Below are 16678 nucleotides of genomic sequence, written 5' to 3'. Positions count from 1 at the left end.
CTACTGTCGTAATGAGCATAAATAGTAGTAAGCGTAACATCCTCCCCATGCAATGCATCACTGGAAAGGGGAAGTATAAGCTAATCATGTAAACCTTAACTAGACGTATTAATAACAGGAATTATTCAGCCTTGAAGGCACGAAAAGCAACTTTCCACCGCCAATGTCACTACCAACGACTTCGTAAAAGAAGAAGTTCCAAAGAATACGGGAAGAAGACGAAGCCTCTGCAGCACGTGACTTTTGGAGTCTCCTCTCTCGGCTCCGAGGCACAAGAATTTCTGCCATGGAACACGCAGGTGGCGGCGACGTTCCCGAGCCTTTTGCTGCTGCCAAGGGAACAACAGGCCGAGGCCGAGGGCGTGGCCGGGTCTTAAGCAAAGCAGCGCCCGTCTTCAGAGAGGCACCACGGCAAGAGCTCGTCCAGAAGCTGAGGCTGCTGCCAGCACAAGCATCTGCGGCTGCGACAGCCCACCAGGTACCCCAATCATCAGCCCGAACACCATGCAAATATGCTTTCCGAGCTTTCAGAAGTAGTTTCATGGACAGAAGTTTACAGTCACTTTCTGCACTGCATCGTCGTGTAATTCTGCATAATTAGAGTTTGTAAAGTAGAAAAAGATCAATTCATTATTTTGCATTGTCAGCAAAATAAGTGATTGAAGTGATGGGGCATGCGTGGTTGTATCGTGATTCTGTGTACGCGCAATGTCGTTTTGTCGCGCTTTACTTTTCATTACTATTATTACTGCTTGATTTTGTCTCACCTTCTCACTTGAATTCTTGTGATGCTTTTTTGTTATGTGCGTTTCCTTGAGGTATTATTAATATGCTCACTCATATACAAGGCCTCAAAGTGAGGCCGGCAGTGTCTTGTAAATAAATAAATAAATAGCAAATAGCCGACGAGGCGGAACCAGTGGTTTTTGGAATTTCGGCTCTACTTGGCGTTACCCAGATCTGTCAGACTTCAGCCAGCACCTAGCAAATAGAACTTCGCCAGATCAGGTCATTCACGAGGAGCTCCTAAAAATTTTTGAATTATGAACGGTTAGGTTATTCAGAGAGGTGTGGTAGCGGGATTAGGCAGCTTGAGCGGATAAGAGGGCCGCAGCTGGAACAGGACACGGGAGATCAGCGCTCGTGTTGTCTTGTTGGTTCCGTCTTCGTGTTACTCGGGCTGTTTTAGAGCGCAGCTCTTTGGCGTCCGTTCCTGGGTTTCGCGTCGTCGTCGGCCTCGTAACCAGCTCCGCCCCCAATGTCACGCTTTTCAATTGGTCGAAATGCTCGTGACGTCACAGTGCGCGAATTTCAAATCGGGCCAATTGTACTTTGGCTAGTAACCATGCAACCAATCAAAGGGATCGTATAGTGATGCTGCAACTAAGTTGGACTGAGTTTAGTTAATTGCTTAATTAATCAATTAGCCTAATTAATATAGAGGAGAATGAAGAGGTCAGAAGAAAAGAAAAGAAAGACGCGTGCTACAGCGACAACAGCGTCCGCGGAAGGAGACGCTGCTGAAAAAAACAGATAAGTACGAAGCCGCGTTCCCTCCACCACCACGCACTTCCCCACTCAGTAAGACGTTGCTCGTTTCATATACGTTGTGTCGAACATCCTAGACAGTTCCAACAATTGACAGGTTAATGACAGAACACGATGGATAGAAATACAATAATATAAATATGAAATAGCCTAATTAACCTTTCTAGTTAGACCGCATAAATCAATAAAACCGAGAACGAAATTGGTCGAGTTGGGGAATCGAACCAGGGTCTCCGGAGTGCGATACGAGCACGCTAGCCACTCCGTAATGCCAGCTGAATGGTTTGGAATGAACAAAGGCGCGTCTAGCTAATACGGCGTCTTCGTTCACTCCCATCTTCCCCCTTTCCCTTACGGCGAGGTGCAGGTGTCCACCCAGATATGCGAGAGAGATACATTTCATTTCCTCAAAAAATAAATTTACCGTCCAGCAAGGCGTACAGCCGAATTGGCGATGGCGTTCTGTGGACTCCCTGGCAGCGTTGCAAGACGCTGTCGCGTTCCACTCTTACAGGGGAAGCTTAACATGTTAACCACACATCAGTAACACACGCAGACAGCCAATCGACGCGTCAATCGCTGGCAGCAGTTGATTCATCATTCACAACCACATTCTTAACGTACGCTCCCTTGCCGCACATGCCAAGGACGTACACCACGATCACATTCTGCGCCATACCTCTGTACTTTGCTTTGCTGAAACCTGGATGGATCCCGAAGAGCCTCTCGAAATCATAGATTTCCTATACTGCTGTGGTGCTCGCAGAGACCACAACAGAGCGGCGGGAGTCGCTATCTACTTGCGCACAGGTCTCTCTGCAATACCAGTCGAAATGTTTGGCACGTCACATGAAGTTGGCGAACTGTGCGCCGCAAAGTTGCCCAACGGCTTGCTGGTAGTAGCTGCCTACTTCGCCCCTACCGCACTCACGAAAGACGTCATGCACTTCCTGCAACTCGCATTAACCGTCCATCGATCCACACCGTTGTTAGTAGTGGGGGACTTTAATGTTGACATAAAGACAAACAGCAATTTCCTAACACTTATGCGGGAGAACATCCCGTTCCCCTCGCTCGTAATGCGTCTCACGGCTGTGACAACCTCGCGAGGCACTTGTATAGATCTCGTCTTTGAGAATCAAGCATTGGTGTACCAAGTCGAACTTATATCAGTCTATTTCTCCGACCACAAAGCTTCCTTCATGACTGTCAAAAACTTTTAGTGGAGTCTTTGTTAAAGGAATACGTGTGAAAAATAAAAAAAAATTCTGTGATAGCGCATACATGTGTTGCTCGATTTCTTTGCCTCAATCTATCGAAAAGGTGAAACAGCTTATTTGCTGCGCTCAAATTTCGCATTAGGAAGTAACGTAATCGTCGGTAATTTTTTTCCTATGAATAACAGAAACCAACTCTCCCAGCTTACCCTCCTTCTATGTATGCGGTCATTGGTTGCGGTCTTTTCCTTGCAGTGGACGTATTTGGGCACGTTACGATGTTGGCTTTATACACGCTTCGCCAGCCCGAAGCAAGACCGCACACTTATGGTAGTCCCTAAGATGTCCGCGTTAACTTTTTACTGCTGAAGAATGACTACTCACGACTTTTAATAGAAGCACATTTCTTCAAGGGCTTTTTCGTCTTTTTGGTTAAAAGATCGAAGATTGCTCATGAAAAACTGCAAAGAGCGGGGCCTACGTCTTGAGCGTTAGTGGCCGGCACTGGTCCCTCTTATGCGTAATCCACGTAGGCGACTCACAGGCTCTGTGGCACAGCATGACTCACCTAGCATTCTTGAAGGGGCAACGGGCAGTTAGTGACCGTGTCTCGGCTTAGGCGTTGCGCAGCCTGAAGGGACAGGTGCAGTGTGAAGTCGTTGCGCTGCACACCATCGTCGCTCCAACACACTCGCCCTTTGACTTCGGCCACTCTCTAAGTAGTGCGCTCTCTGTGTGGAATGGAAAAAAAAGAGAAATCATTAATGAGTCGCAGCATGTTAATTAATGAGACAGTGTCCAATATTTTGAACGGACATAAGGGGGACGGAGTGCCCGGTGCTGTGTAAACAAAGATGTCCGGGATGATGATGCACGAAGAATGCGAGGCAAGTCTGATTGCGTCGTTGGCTCGCCAAGAATATTTGTGAACGATTTCGATGCAGCAGCGTAACTGTACCAAAATTAAGTGGTCCTGTTTCTCAAAAAGGTGATCGCTTCGTTCTCCTAAGTTTCTTGCTGTCGGAATATTAACTGCCATATGCATACCTTCGCGCCTTTTGACAAGCACTGTCCTACATCCCAGCCTTTTATGGCAGTTCGCTCGGCTGTCTAGGGAATCTCGACGCAACAGATATCCCAGCGTTCCTACTGGGCCATTGAAACAACCGTGTTGACAGAGAGCACAGTGATTCTACCGCCGGCTCGCTCGCTTTTATCACGTAAGGTGCCGAGTCCCAGGACTGCTAATTTTTGTTAGAAATACGAGAGGATGTTTCCTGGAAAACCACATGCACTCTTGTATATTTCACGAAAAGATAAAACATAAACCACTCAAACATATTGCTCCGAGTCCGCACATTTAAAGAGGTGATCACATATACGGTCCTTACTCCTCGAAACATACGGGCCCCTGATAAATGCAACTCTCAAAGGTGAACGCTGCTCTTATGCAAACTGACACATTTTATTCTTACACGATACCGAAGATACAGTAAATCCATTCGCCTTGAACGATCTGTAAGAAATCTCTTTGGGCAAAAATGACTCGATATTTTTAGGAACGTAAAACGGATGGCGGAGAAACAATGAGAGCTGCAGTTCTCGTGGAACCATTTCAGCCCCTCTCATCCTGCCTGGACGCCGCTGAAGACGTCCTGGAGCAGGAACGACATGCAGAGGCGGGGCCGTCTTGCTCTGTTCCGGACCGGGGCCTCATCGCCGCAATGAACCAACGCCAACAAAATAATGAGCGCCAAGTGAAGTTTAATGATAGGCCTGCAGTCATCCTGCGTGCAGCCTTTGAAGGTACGGGCTAAAAAAATCATATGAGCTATTTAAAGATCTCTCGCTTCGATGCGTATTGCTGCTGCGTGTTCAGTAATGACATGCGCAGCGCATGCTACTCTGGAATAATTCCTGCGCTTACCTCGACACAATATATCAAGAGCTGTAATTTTTAGGCCTCCACAAGACGCTGCTGGAAGGCTCTCAGTGTAAATCAACACGTCAGAAGGTATTACTGTTTTCATTGCGATATTTTCAAGCCTTATTCGTGCCGCGTAAGTACTTCAGCCCACTGCCTATATGCCACCAGAAGATGCGGTAGCGGCAATAATTAGCAAGGTAAGGGTATGAATGCACAGTGCTCTCCAAGCTGGAATTATTTCTCTTGATCTTCATGCCGTGGTGGAGTAGTGGGCATGGTGTACCCGTGCATGACTTTGGAACACCGCCCCGAAAATGTGTGTGTCACTGTTGACGAAAAGCTGAACATTTAACATGACGGAAAGTAATGTTTTTTGGCACAGTGCGAAGTGTCAGCGTGCGTATTAAGAAATATATATTGAAGTGCGGAGACTGGTAGGTAGTCCAGTGCATAGTAGGAAGTTGGAACAATTATTCCTGAATATTGTCAGGTCAGTTGGCATATTTTACGTGTGAACCAGAGCCAGAACAAACATGTAATATTTAGTAATTGATTGGATATGCTTAGAATTCATATTTAAATCATCTATACGTCTAACTTATAGGCTCGATGAATAGAAATTCCAAAATTAAAATTAGTGTTCAGGGCAGATTGATGGAACTTCGCTGGTATGTTCAGGCCCGCTAGCGCCAATTTAGGACATGCTGCGGCACTGCATCGGTTACACAGTTTTGCCGCGTTTTTATTTTCTCGCACAGAACTGGTATTTACGTTCCACATGGCCTTATGCACCCTAAAATGGACCGATGTGGGCATCATGCTAGCAGGTCCAATTTCCAGCTCTGTTCAGAGCCGATGCGAGTTCTGTCAGAAGCCATACAGCAGCTTTCTGCGGGCAGCCCGATGAGGGTTAGCACAGGTATTTTTCTACTTATGTCCCGCATTTTTGTTCTATTTTATCTGAAGTAACCGACAAGAAACTGTCGTCGGCAACGAGCTGCCACGTACAGCCGCGGACAAAAGTAAACGGAGCACGCAACTTTCTCGGAATATTTTTCACGCGTCACATAATTGAAATTTCTAGCAGTGGTACGCGCATGCTGGTAGCGGAGGTTGATGGGCTTTCTTCTAGACAAACAATGCTTCTTCATTTCCAATGGAGAAGCCGTGATTGCACTTCGAACGCAATAGCGTGCTCTGTTTAATTATGGCCGCGACTGTACGCTTTCTATTCCTGCCACGGTTATGTGGGATGTGCATCAGCGTGCTCCGTTTACTTATGGCCGCGCCTGTACGCTTTCTATTCCTGCCACGGTTATGTGGGATGTACTTACATCAGTAGTGTGAGGGCAGGCCCTTTTCGGCGTAGAGCCCACATGTGATTGCATCTACCCTCATGTGCCCGTCGGGGAACCCACGTGAGCAGCAGCAGGCATTCCCGCTTTCCAGCCCCGCTTCCGCCCTTCTACCTTGAGTGGTTTTTTTACGGGCAGCACAATTCGAGATAACCCAGGTTTGCTTGCGTGAGGGACCCATTTGTGTCGGATCCACCTTCAAATACGCAACAACTTACTGATGTCAGCGGGTCTTGGGAATGTGGGCTCGGTTAGCACTTGCCTCATCGATATGAGACCCATAGAAGATGAACTTCCCTAAAGGGGGCCGACGAAGGTTTCCGAGTCAATGTCCCTACCCCACTAGCCCGTTTGGGACCACAGGGGCATCACGTTTTGTGCAACTTGGGTAGGTTATGCTTGATGCACGTTTTTTGCTAATAAGTGAGTTTTAGCCACTGCGTGAACAAAGAAAACAGGGGTGTTTTTACATTCCCCACACGAGAATTCCAAACAGACGGAGCGTGTATAGGACGGCCAAGTGTAGTGCGCTTCTTTTAATGCGAAAGCATTTAGTTGCTCATGCTCGCGGTGTCCGTCCATGCTCGCGGTGCCCGTCCTTGCGCTGGAATCGTGCCAACTGTGGCCTCTTCTTCGTGCAGCGGAGCAATTCTCCGTAATTTCCTTTCCTCTAATTCATTTTCTTCACTACGGGCCCTCTCTCTGTTCCTTCTTTCACTCCCATGTCCTCCCTTCCTCTGCAGACGAATGGCGGGTGTCCACCGAGAGATGCGAGACAGTTACTGCGTAATTTCCTTTCCTCAAATAGAATTTTTATTTTCTTCACTACGGCCTCTCTTTGTCTTTCTTCTTTCACTCCCACTGCCTCCCTTCCTGCATGGTGCGGTACGGGTGTCCACCGCGATGGTTGCTAGGCAACGGCTCTTGCAGCCGCAACAACAACACAAAAGCGCAACTCAGACGTCCACTGACCCAGGGAACCAGTTATGAGCGCTTCCTTTCCTTAAAATGATCGGAGTGTAAAACGTCAACGTCAATGCCTCTGAACACAATGAACGCCGAACGGACAACTGCGACGGCGACGCCGCGAAACGGGTGCCAAATAGCTCGCTCTAAAACACTGCAGCCAAAATGGAGACCGCAGCCACCAAAGACAATAAAAACCGCACATGCGTGAAGCCCTCCACGCGCAAAACGGTTCGGGAAAGCGGCGGTGGGTTGACTACAAGGCTTTTGCTAAGCACTTTGGAATTTCGAAAGTGTCTTCGGTAATTTTTCTACTGCCTCGTCTCTAGAAATGTGAGTGGGCAGACATATTCTTGCAGCAGACTGGATTGTGGCGTGTGTACGCTATCAGGGAATCATGCTGGGTTAAGGTGCGCTAGAAGTGGATGACAATAATTGGTTTTCAAGCCCAGGCGCGGTGGCGCAAAGCCAGCCGCTATTCCGCTGCACATTCAAACAAGACGAAACGAATCCCCCCCCCCCCCCCCCCCTGTCACGCCACTCTTTTTTTTTGTCGCCCGTATGGCGCCCGTGATCAGACTGTCACTACCATGGAACACTCTATTGTACAGAGAGGGTGGCGTTCTAGCGACCACAGAGCTAAGCGTATCTCTCTAAAACAAGGTTTTAGTATGCGGTATTGGTACACAAACCAGTCTGAAAAACTTTCGATTTTTGAAAATAGGGCCCTCATAATTGTTCATAGCCTGCCACATAGATACTCAACTAAACACTTAATTTCCAAGCACAAGTTTATTAATGTTTTCAACCTGTATGCTTATATACTATTGCGCACCTATAAAACTGAACAAATAAGATGCATTACAAACTTATCTGACTTAGCCCAGATACAGTTATTTCAGTGCACATAGCCACGCCGTCGCAAACCACACTGTGTAGTACCTGTAGTCAGAAATAACTATGGACGCCAAATGCTAACATTCCAACTTCCCTCACTCCTGAATAGATTATTTGCTGCAAACATTGACATAGCAAGCATTAGCTGCTCTGACCTCCTCGACTACTTTATTTCTCATAGCCTTAGTTGCTTTGGGACGTTAAACCCTGTAAACCAAGCCAAACCAAACCTATTTCTGAAGCCACATTTTCCTTGTACTCATACTTTAAGCATGTATTCATGTATTATTTCCTCTTGTTATCATCTTTATAACAGTTTTTTTATTGTTGCTTTTGTTGTTATTCCTTCAATCCGTATTAATTTTCCACACACGCTGGTGATTGTGTATTTGCCTGTTGTCTCTTTTTTTTTCTCACAAGTGCCGTCGCATGCCACTGCCCACTTGCTGTACAGGGGGTGGGAACCTTGCCAAGCGATAACCGCTTTTATTCCCATCCCCTCCAACACTGTATGGTGATGGAGAGAAATCATTATTTATTATTTTATATTATCGGTTCAGCTCAGGCTCTCAAGGCGGGCAACTCGAGTATTAAATATGAGCTTTTTTATTTTTTTTGTAATCCATCCCAGTAAGATCGAAGCTCTGATGGATTTTTCCAAAGAGACCCAAGAAGACAACTGCGTTCTTTTGTTCTTCAATTTAAAAATTCATTGTCTGCCTATTTGCATCAACTAGTTCGTGCATGTCATGATGACGGCATAGTATATATTCGGATAAAACTTAAGTCTGCAGTGAAGCTCCGCCGACATTCAGCCTCCGCGCACAGAATTCCTCCTCGACGAAAAAGAAGTCGGCTGGTTAAACGAGTGTTGTTACCTAAAAAAGGAGCTTATCACAAGAAAAAGATTATGAGCTCTAGAACTTCGATACGTGGATTGTTTGATATGGTAATCCTTGGGAATTTTTTTACGTTGTATACTACTGTCGTAATGAGCATAGATAGTAGTAAGCGTAACATCGTACACAAGCAATGCATCACTGGAAAGGGGAAGTATAAGGTAATTATGTAAAACTAATTACAGGTATTTATAACAGGAATTATTCAGCCTTGAAGGCATGAAAAGTAAATTTCCACCACCAATGTCACTTCCAACGACCTGGTAAAAGAAGAAGTTCCAAAGGATAAGGGAAGAAAACGAAACCTCTCTAGCACGAGACTTTTAGAGTCTTCTCTCTCGGCTCCGAGGCTCAAGGATTTTTGCAATGAAACACGCAGGTGGCGGCGACGTTCCGGCGCCTTTTGCTGCCAAGCGAACAACAGACCGAGGCCGAGGGCGTGGCCGAGTGTCAAGCACAGCAGCGCCTGTCTTCGGAGGGGCACCGCGGGAACCGCTCGCCCAGAACCTGAGGCTGCTGTCCGTGCAAGCTCCTGCGGCTGCGACCGCACAACAGGTATCCCAGCCATCAGTCCGAGCACCAAGCAAAGATGCTTGCCGAGCTTTCAGAAGTAGTATCATAGACGGAAGTTTACAGCCACTTTCTGCACTGTATCTGTGTACAATTCTGCTGAATTATAGAATTTGTAAAGTAGAAAAAAGGCCAATGCATCATTTTGCTTTGGCAGAAAAATAAGTAATTCAAGTGATTGAGCATGCGTGGTTGTATCGTGATGCTATGTACGCGTCTTGTTGTTTTTGTCGCGCTTTACTTTTCATTATTATTATTACTGCTTGATTTTGCCTCACCTTCTCACTTGAATTCTTGCGATGCTTATTGTTATGTGCATTTCCTTGACATATTATTGATATGCCCACTCCTGCCCAAGGCCTCAAAGTGAGGCCTGCAGTATCTTGTAAATAAATAAATAAATAGCAAATGCGCCGACGAGGCGGGACCAGTGGTTTTTGAAAGTTAGGCTCTACTTGGCGTTACCCAGGTCTGTGGGTCCTGAGCCAGCACATAGAAAATAGAACTTCACCACTTCAGGTTATTCACGAAGAGCTCCTTAAAAATTTCAAAGTGTGAGCGGTTAGGTTATTCAAAGAGGTCTGGTAGCGAGATTAGGCAGTTTGAGCGGATACGAGGGACGCAGCTGGAACAGGGCACGGTTGATAGATCAGCGCTCGTGTTGTCTTGTTAGTTCCGTCTTCGTGTTACTCGGGCTGTTTTTCTCATGAATAACAGAAACCAACTCTCCCAGCTTTCCGTCCTTCTACGTATGCGGTCAGTGGTAGCGGTCTTTTTCTTGCAATGGACGTATTTGGGCATGTTACGATGTTGGATACGCTTCGCCAGCCCGAAGCAAGACCACACACTTATGGTAGTCCCTAAGATGTCCGCGTTAACTTCTTACAGCTAGAGAATGACTAGCCACGACCTTTGATAGAAGCACATTTCTTCATGAGCTTTTGCGTTTTTTTTGCTTAAAAGATCGAAGATTGCTCATGAAAAACTGCAAAGAGCGGGGCCTACGTCTTGAGCGTTAGTGGCCGGCACTAGCCCTCTTATGCGTAATCCACGTAGGCGACTCACAGGCTGTGCGGCACAGCAGGACTCAACTAGCCTTCTTGAAGGGTCAACGCGCAGTTAGTGACCGCGTCTCGGCTTAGGCGTTGTGCCGCCTGAAGGAACCGGTGCAGAGTGAAGTCGGTGCGCTGCACACCATCGACCCACACACTCGCCCTTTGACTGCAGCCACTCTCCACTTAGTGCGCTCTCTGTATGGAATCGAAAAAAAAAGAGAAATCAGGAATGAGTCGCAGCATGTTAATGCGACAGTGTCCAATATTTTGAACGGACATAAGGGGGACGGAGTACCCGGAGCTGTGTAAACAAAGATGTCCGGAATGATGATGCACGAAGAATGCGAGGCAAGTCTGATTGCGTCGTTGCCTTGCCAAGGATATTTGTGAACGATTTCGATGCAGCAGTGTAAATGTATCAAAATTAAGTGGTCCCGTTTCTCAAAAAGGTGATCGCTTCGTTCTCCTAAGTTTCTTGCTGTCGGAATATTAACTGCCATATGCATACCGTCGCGCCTTTTGACAAGCACTGTCCTACATCCCAGCCTTTTATGGCAGTTCGCTCGGCTGTGTAGGGAATCTCGACGCAACAGATAGCACAGCGTTCCTATTGGGCCATTGAAACAACCGTGTTGACAGAGAGCGCAGTGATTCTACCGCCGGCTCGCTCGCTTTTATCACGTAAGGTGCCGAGTCCCAGGACTGCTAATTTTTGTTAGAAATACGAGAGGATGTTTCCCGGAAAACCACATGCACTCTTGTATATTTCACGAAAAGATAAAACATAAACCACTCAAACATATTGCTCCGAGTCCGCACATTTAAAGAGGTGATCACATATACGGTCCTTACTCCTAGAAACATACGGGCCCCTGGTAAATGCAACTATCAAAGGTGAACGCTGCTCTCATGTAAACTGACAGATTTTATTCTTACACGATGCCGAAGATACAGTAAATCCATTCGCCTTGAACGATCTGTAAGAAATCTCTTTTGGCAAAAATAATTCCTTCGATAATTTTAGGAACTCAAAGCGGATGGCGGAGAAACAATGTGAGCTGCAGTTCTCGTCGAACCATTTCAGCCCCAACCATCCTGCCTGGACACCGCTGAAGACGTCCTGGAGCAGGGACGACAGTCAGAACCGGGGCCATCGTGCTCTGTTCCGGAGCGGGGCCTCATCGCCGCAATCAACCAACGCCAACAAAATAATGAGCGCCAAGTGAAGTTTAATGACAGGCCTACAGGCATCCTGCGTGCAGCCTTTGAAGGTACGGGCTTAAAAAATCATATGAGCTATTTAAAGATCTCTCGCTTCGATGCGTATTTGTGCTGCATGTTCAGTAGTGACACGCGCAGCGCATGCTACTCTGGAATAATTCCTGCGCTTACGTCGACACAATATATTAAGAGCTGTAATTTGTAGGCCACAAGATGTTGCTGAAAAGCTCTGAGTGTAAATCAACACGTCAGAAGGTATTACTGTTTTCATTGCGATATTTTCAAGCCGGATTAGTGCCGCGTAAGCACTTCAGCCCAGTGCGTATATGCCACCAGAAGATGCGGTAGCGACAATAGTTAGCCAGGTAAGGGTATGAAAGCACATTGCTGTCCACACTGGCATTTTTTCTCTTCATCTTCATGCCATGCTAGAGTAGTGGGCATGGTGTACCCGAGCATGACTTTGCAACACCGCCCCGAAAATGTATGTGTCACTGTTGAGGAAAAGTTGAACATTTAACATGATGGAAACTAATGTTTTTTGGCACAGTGCGAAGTGTCAGTGTGCGTATTAAGAAATATATATTGAAGTGCGGAGACAGACAGGAACACAGGAGTCCAGTACGTTGTAGGAAGTTGGCACAATTATTCCTGAGTATTGTCCGGTCAGAGATGCGAGACAGTTACTACGTAATTTCCTTTCCTCAAATAGATTTTTCATTTTCTTAACTAGGGCTCCTCTTTGTCTTTCTTCTTTCACTCCCACTGCCTCCCTTCCTGCATGGTGCGGTACGGGCGCCCACCGCGACGGTTGCTAGGCAACGGCTCTTGGAGCCGCAACAACACAAAAGCGCGATTCAGACGTCGACTGACCCAGGGAACCAGTTATGAGCGCTTCCTTTCCTTAAAATGATCGGAGTGTAAAACGTCAACGTCAACGCCACTGAACACAATGAACGCCGAACGGACAATGGCGACGGCGATGCCGGGAAACGGGCGCCAAAGAGCTCGCTCTAAAACACTGCAGCCAAAATGGAGACCGCAGCCACCAAAGACAATAAAAACCGCACATGCGGGAAGCCCACCACGCGCAAAGCGGTTTGGGAAAGCGGCGGTGGGTGGACTACTAGGCCTTTGCTAAGCACTTTGGAATTTCCAAAGTGTCTTCGGTAATTTTTCTACTGTCTCGTCTCTAGAAATGTGAGTGGGCAGACATATTTTTGCAGCAGACTGGTTTGTGGCCTGTGTGTGCTATCAAAGAATCATGCTGGGTTAAGGTGCGCTAGGAGTGGATGAAAATAATTGGTTTTCAAACCCAGGCCCGGTTGCGCAAATCCAGCCGCTATTCCGCTGCACAATCAAACAAGACGAAACGTATCTCCCCCGTCACGTCAGTCTTTTCTTTTGTCGCCCGTATGGCGCCCGTGATCAGACTGTCACTACCATGGAGCACTCTATTGTGCAGAGAGGGTGGCGTTCTAACGACCTCAGAGCTAAGCGTATCTCTCTAAATCAAGAGGAAACTGCTTCTGCACTATAAATTGCTCACTAAACCCAGTCCTGCTCGCTTCTTTTCAGACTGTGGCACTTCTTACCACCCAATTTCGCAATAGAAGGAACATTAAATACAACATCCCGCTGCTGTTCCCAATCTTAGCCAATAAGTATGCTTCGAATTGCCAAAAAACACTACCTGATGTTTTTAACGGCTACCCTTTCATAAAGCGTAGTAACATTTGTGCTGAACCCGCTTAATCCCAAATGAAATACGTAATACTAGAAGTGTGGCAGTTCCAACAGCACAGAGTAGTCAATGACTAGGTGCCACTGAGGCTCTCAATTTTCAGCACTTAACCTGTCTTTTTTTGCAGCAATGGTTCGTTCATTTCTTGAACTGGATTCAAGGCTGGCGTTCAGAAAATATTTGCTTTTAATTTGTTCTTTGTAAGTGTACTGTCCCAGCAGTAGTGAGTGCACGAAATCTGTTTAATTGGTTAATTACGCACATGATTAGGCACATTGTTACAGACCTTGGCTTCTGGGAGTTCTTGCATTTAATTAGCTTTGTCTCGACGTGTATCATAACCAAGTGCTAAGTTGGGCCAATTGGTATCGTAATCTCGAGATTACAAGCCCAGCAGAAGAAAAGTAACGAGGAGACAGGACAGGAGAGGCGCTATAGAGAGCGCTTTTTTTTTCCACTATTGGCGTCGCTTTTCTTGCATTGAAAGTTGCATTTTCAGGCGTGAGCTATAATCACACCATACACTGCATTCCACAGATCCGGATGCTCTGACAGAACAGCAGTTACACTTACTGGTCCCAGTGCTGTGGTCAAGGATCAAGGCTGATCCCCATATTCACCAACCCGCAACTTCCTTATGCATTCGTGTAATCATGGTAAGCGACGAATGGACGCAGTGCGCATGTGTCTCGCATGACTCAGGTCCGACTCAGATGCTAGAACTTCCTGCTAGGCCTCACTTGGTGAGGCCGAGGCGTGGTGCACTGCGCCCCTCGCAGTGGACCACGCCACTTCAAGAGGAGGGGCGTGAAGACGCTATAGGAGAGCGAAATGCATAGGTAGAAGCAAAGAAAAGTGGTTTTAAGGGCCAGAGAGGGGTGATTGAATACGACCTCACAGGTCTCCTGATGTCTACAACACGCAAGAGGCTGCATACACCCCTGAAGAGCTTGGACAAAAAAATTGGCGGGGGTTAGCTTTGGTTAAGCCTGGTATGTTGCGTAAGCGGGCGCAGCGCATCTAACGGAAGGAATGCGGTGCGCCGCGACTAAAGAACGAACGCAGTGTGCCGCGTCTACAGGTCCCGCGTGGCTACCGGGCGCCGCTGCGCGACGACTCGACTTGGTAGCCCATCTCACACCTTAGTATGACGTCACGCTATGACGTCACTAGGCATAGCATGACGTCAGAGATCCTTCTAAATGTCACGCGTGGCTACCGGCGCCGCTTAGCGACGACTCGACTTGGTAGCCCGTCTCTCACCCTTGTATGACGGCACGCTATGACGTCACTGGGCATGGCATGACGCCATAGGTCATTATAAACGTCACGCATGGCTACCGGCGTTCGCTGCGCGATGACTCGACGTGGTAGCCCATCTCCAGCTCTGGTATGACGTCAGAGGTCATTCTAAAGGTCAAACGTGGCTACCGGCCGCCGCTACGCGAAAAGTCGTTCATGAGAGAGAGAGAGAGAGAGAGAAAACTTTATTTACAGAGGAATTCGGGGCACGCCCCAGGGTCCCCGCACGACCCCACTGCACTGCACTTTCGCAATAAAACAGTGCCGTGTGTTAAAGAGCCGAACACAAGCTGACGGGATTTTCCTTCAAAGACGGCAGGAGAACAGGATGAATGAACGCGCGCGGAAATCTGAGCGATCCACGCCGGTTTTATTGCGAAAGCAATACTACGCTCATGAACGGAATTTCGCGTAGCGGCGGCCGGTAGCCGCGTCTGACCTTTCGAATGACCTCTGACGTGATACCAGGGTGAGAGATGGGCTACAAAGTGTCGTCGTGCAGCGGCCCTTTTCCCGGCCCCTGCAAAGGGGCTGAGTAAGACGGAGGAGCGAACTTTAAGGCGCCTGCAGACAGGTATACTCTAATCTGTCCTGCAATCATAAAACATTACGATCCTAACACGGATGGGCGATGCCCGCACTGTGGGGAGACCTGTGATATTTTCCACATGGTATGGGCATGTACTCAAAATCCCCACCTCCCCCCTTCCCCTGCTCCTTCCAGAGAGGCATGGGAGACTGCCCTCCTCAACTGCTCCTCGCTTGAGTCCCAAAGGGCTCTGGTGAAACGGGCGAGAGACGGGGCCTCGTCATGCGGTGTCCCGGACTAGGGACGCCGATCATGTAGCAGGGCCACTCAATGGCTCCCAAACTCTAACAAAATAAAAGTTTTCACCACCACCACCACCACGCGTGACATTTACAATAATCTATGACGTCATCTATGAAGCTTGGAAGAACGCTAATATTATCTTAATTCATAAGAACGGAGACGTCAAGCACTTGAAGAATTACAGACCAATCAGCTTATTGTCCGTTGCCTACAAGGTATTTACTAAGGTAATCGCTAATAGAGTCAGGACAACCTTGGACTTTAGTCAACCAAATGATCAGGCAGGCTTTCGTAAAGGATACTCGACAATAGATGACATTCACACTATCAATCAGGTGATAGAGAAATGCGCAGAATATAACCAACCCCTATATATAGCCTTCATTGATTACGAGAAAGCATTTGACTCGGTGGAAACCTCAGCTATCATGCAGGCATTGCGGAATCAGGGTATAGAAGAGTGGTATGTGAAAATATTGGAAGATATTTATAATGATTGCACAGCTACTATAGTTCTTCATAAAGTCAGCAATAAAATTCCAATACGGAAAGGTGTCAGGCAGGGAGACACGATCTCGCCAATGCTCTTCACTGCCTGCTTACAGGAGGTATTCCGGGGTCTGGAATGGGAACAGTTGGGGATAAGAGTTAATGGAGAATACCTCAGTAATTTGCGATTCGCGCTTTGACATTGCCTTGCTAAGCCACTCAGGACAAGAACTGCAAAGCATGATCAATCAGTTAGACAGGCATAGCAGAACGGTGGGGCTAAGAATTAACATGCAGAAAACCAAAGTAATGTTCAACAGCCTAGCAAGGGAACAGCAGTTCGCCATTGGTAGCGAGGTGCTGGATGTAGTAATGGAATATGTCTACTTAGGGCAGGTAGTGACCGCAGATCCGGATCATGAGAGAGAAATAACTAGAAGAATAAGAATGGGGTGGAGCGCATATGGCAGGTTCTCTCAGATCATGAATGGTAGCTTACCAATATCCCTGAAGAGAAAAGTATACAACAGCTGTATCCTACCGGTACTCACCTATGGGGCAGAAACGTGGACGCTAACAAAGATGGTTCAGCTTAAGTTAAGAACAACGCAGCGAGCTATGGAAAGGAAAATGATAGGTGTAACGTTAAGAGATCG

The 16678-nt window shown here is 47.2% G+C and overlaps 1 protein-coding gene across 1 annotated transcript in view; it reads left to right on the top strand.

Annotated features, from left to right (window-relative positions):
- Positions 1 to 286: 286 nt before the first annotated feature.
- Positions 287 to 16678, top strand: part of LOC149362967 (uncharacterized) — a 33623-nt gene continuing 17231 nt past the window's right edge. The window contains exons 1-3 of the mRNA XM_089568401.1: positions 287 to 478; positions 4325 to 4571; positions 13937 to 14055. Of these exons, the coding sequence (XP_089424527.1) occupies positions 287 to 478; positions 4325 to 4571; positions 13937 to 14055 (558 nt within the window). The remainder of the gene's footprint in view (positions 479 to 4324; positions 4572 to 13936; positions 14056 to 16678) is intronic.

The sequence above is a fragment of the Amblyomma mixtum genome, chromosome 2 (assembly GCF_055824585.1).
Source record: "Amblyomma mixtum isolate Tamu chromosome 2, ASM5582458v1, whole genome shotgun sequence".
Taxonomy (NCBI): domain Eukaryota; kingdom Metazoa; phylum Arthropoda; class Arachnida; order Ixodida; family Ixodidae; genus Amblyomma; species Amblyomma mixtum.
This window is presented reverse-complemented; position numbering and strand designations above follow the sequence as displayed.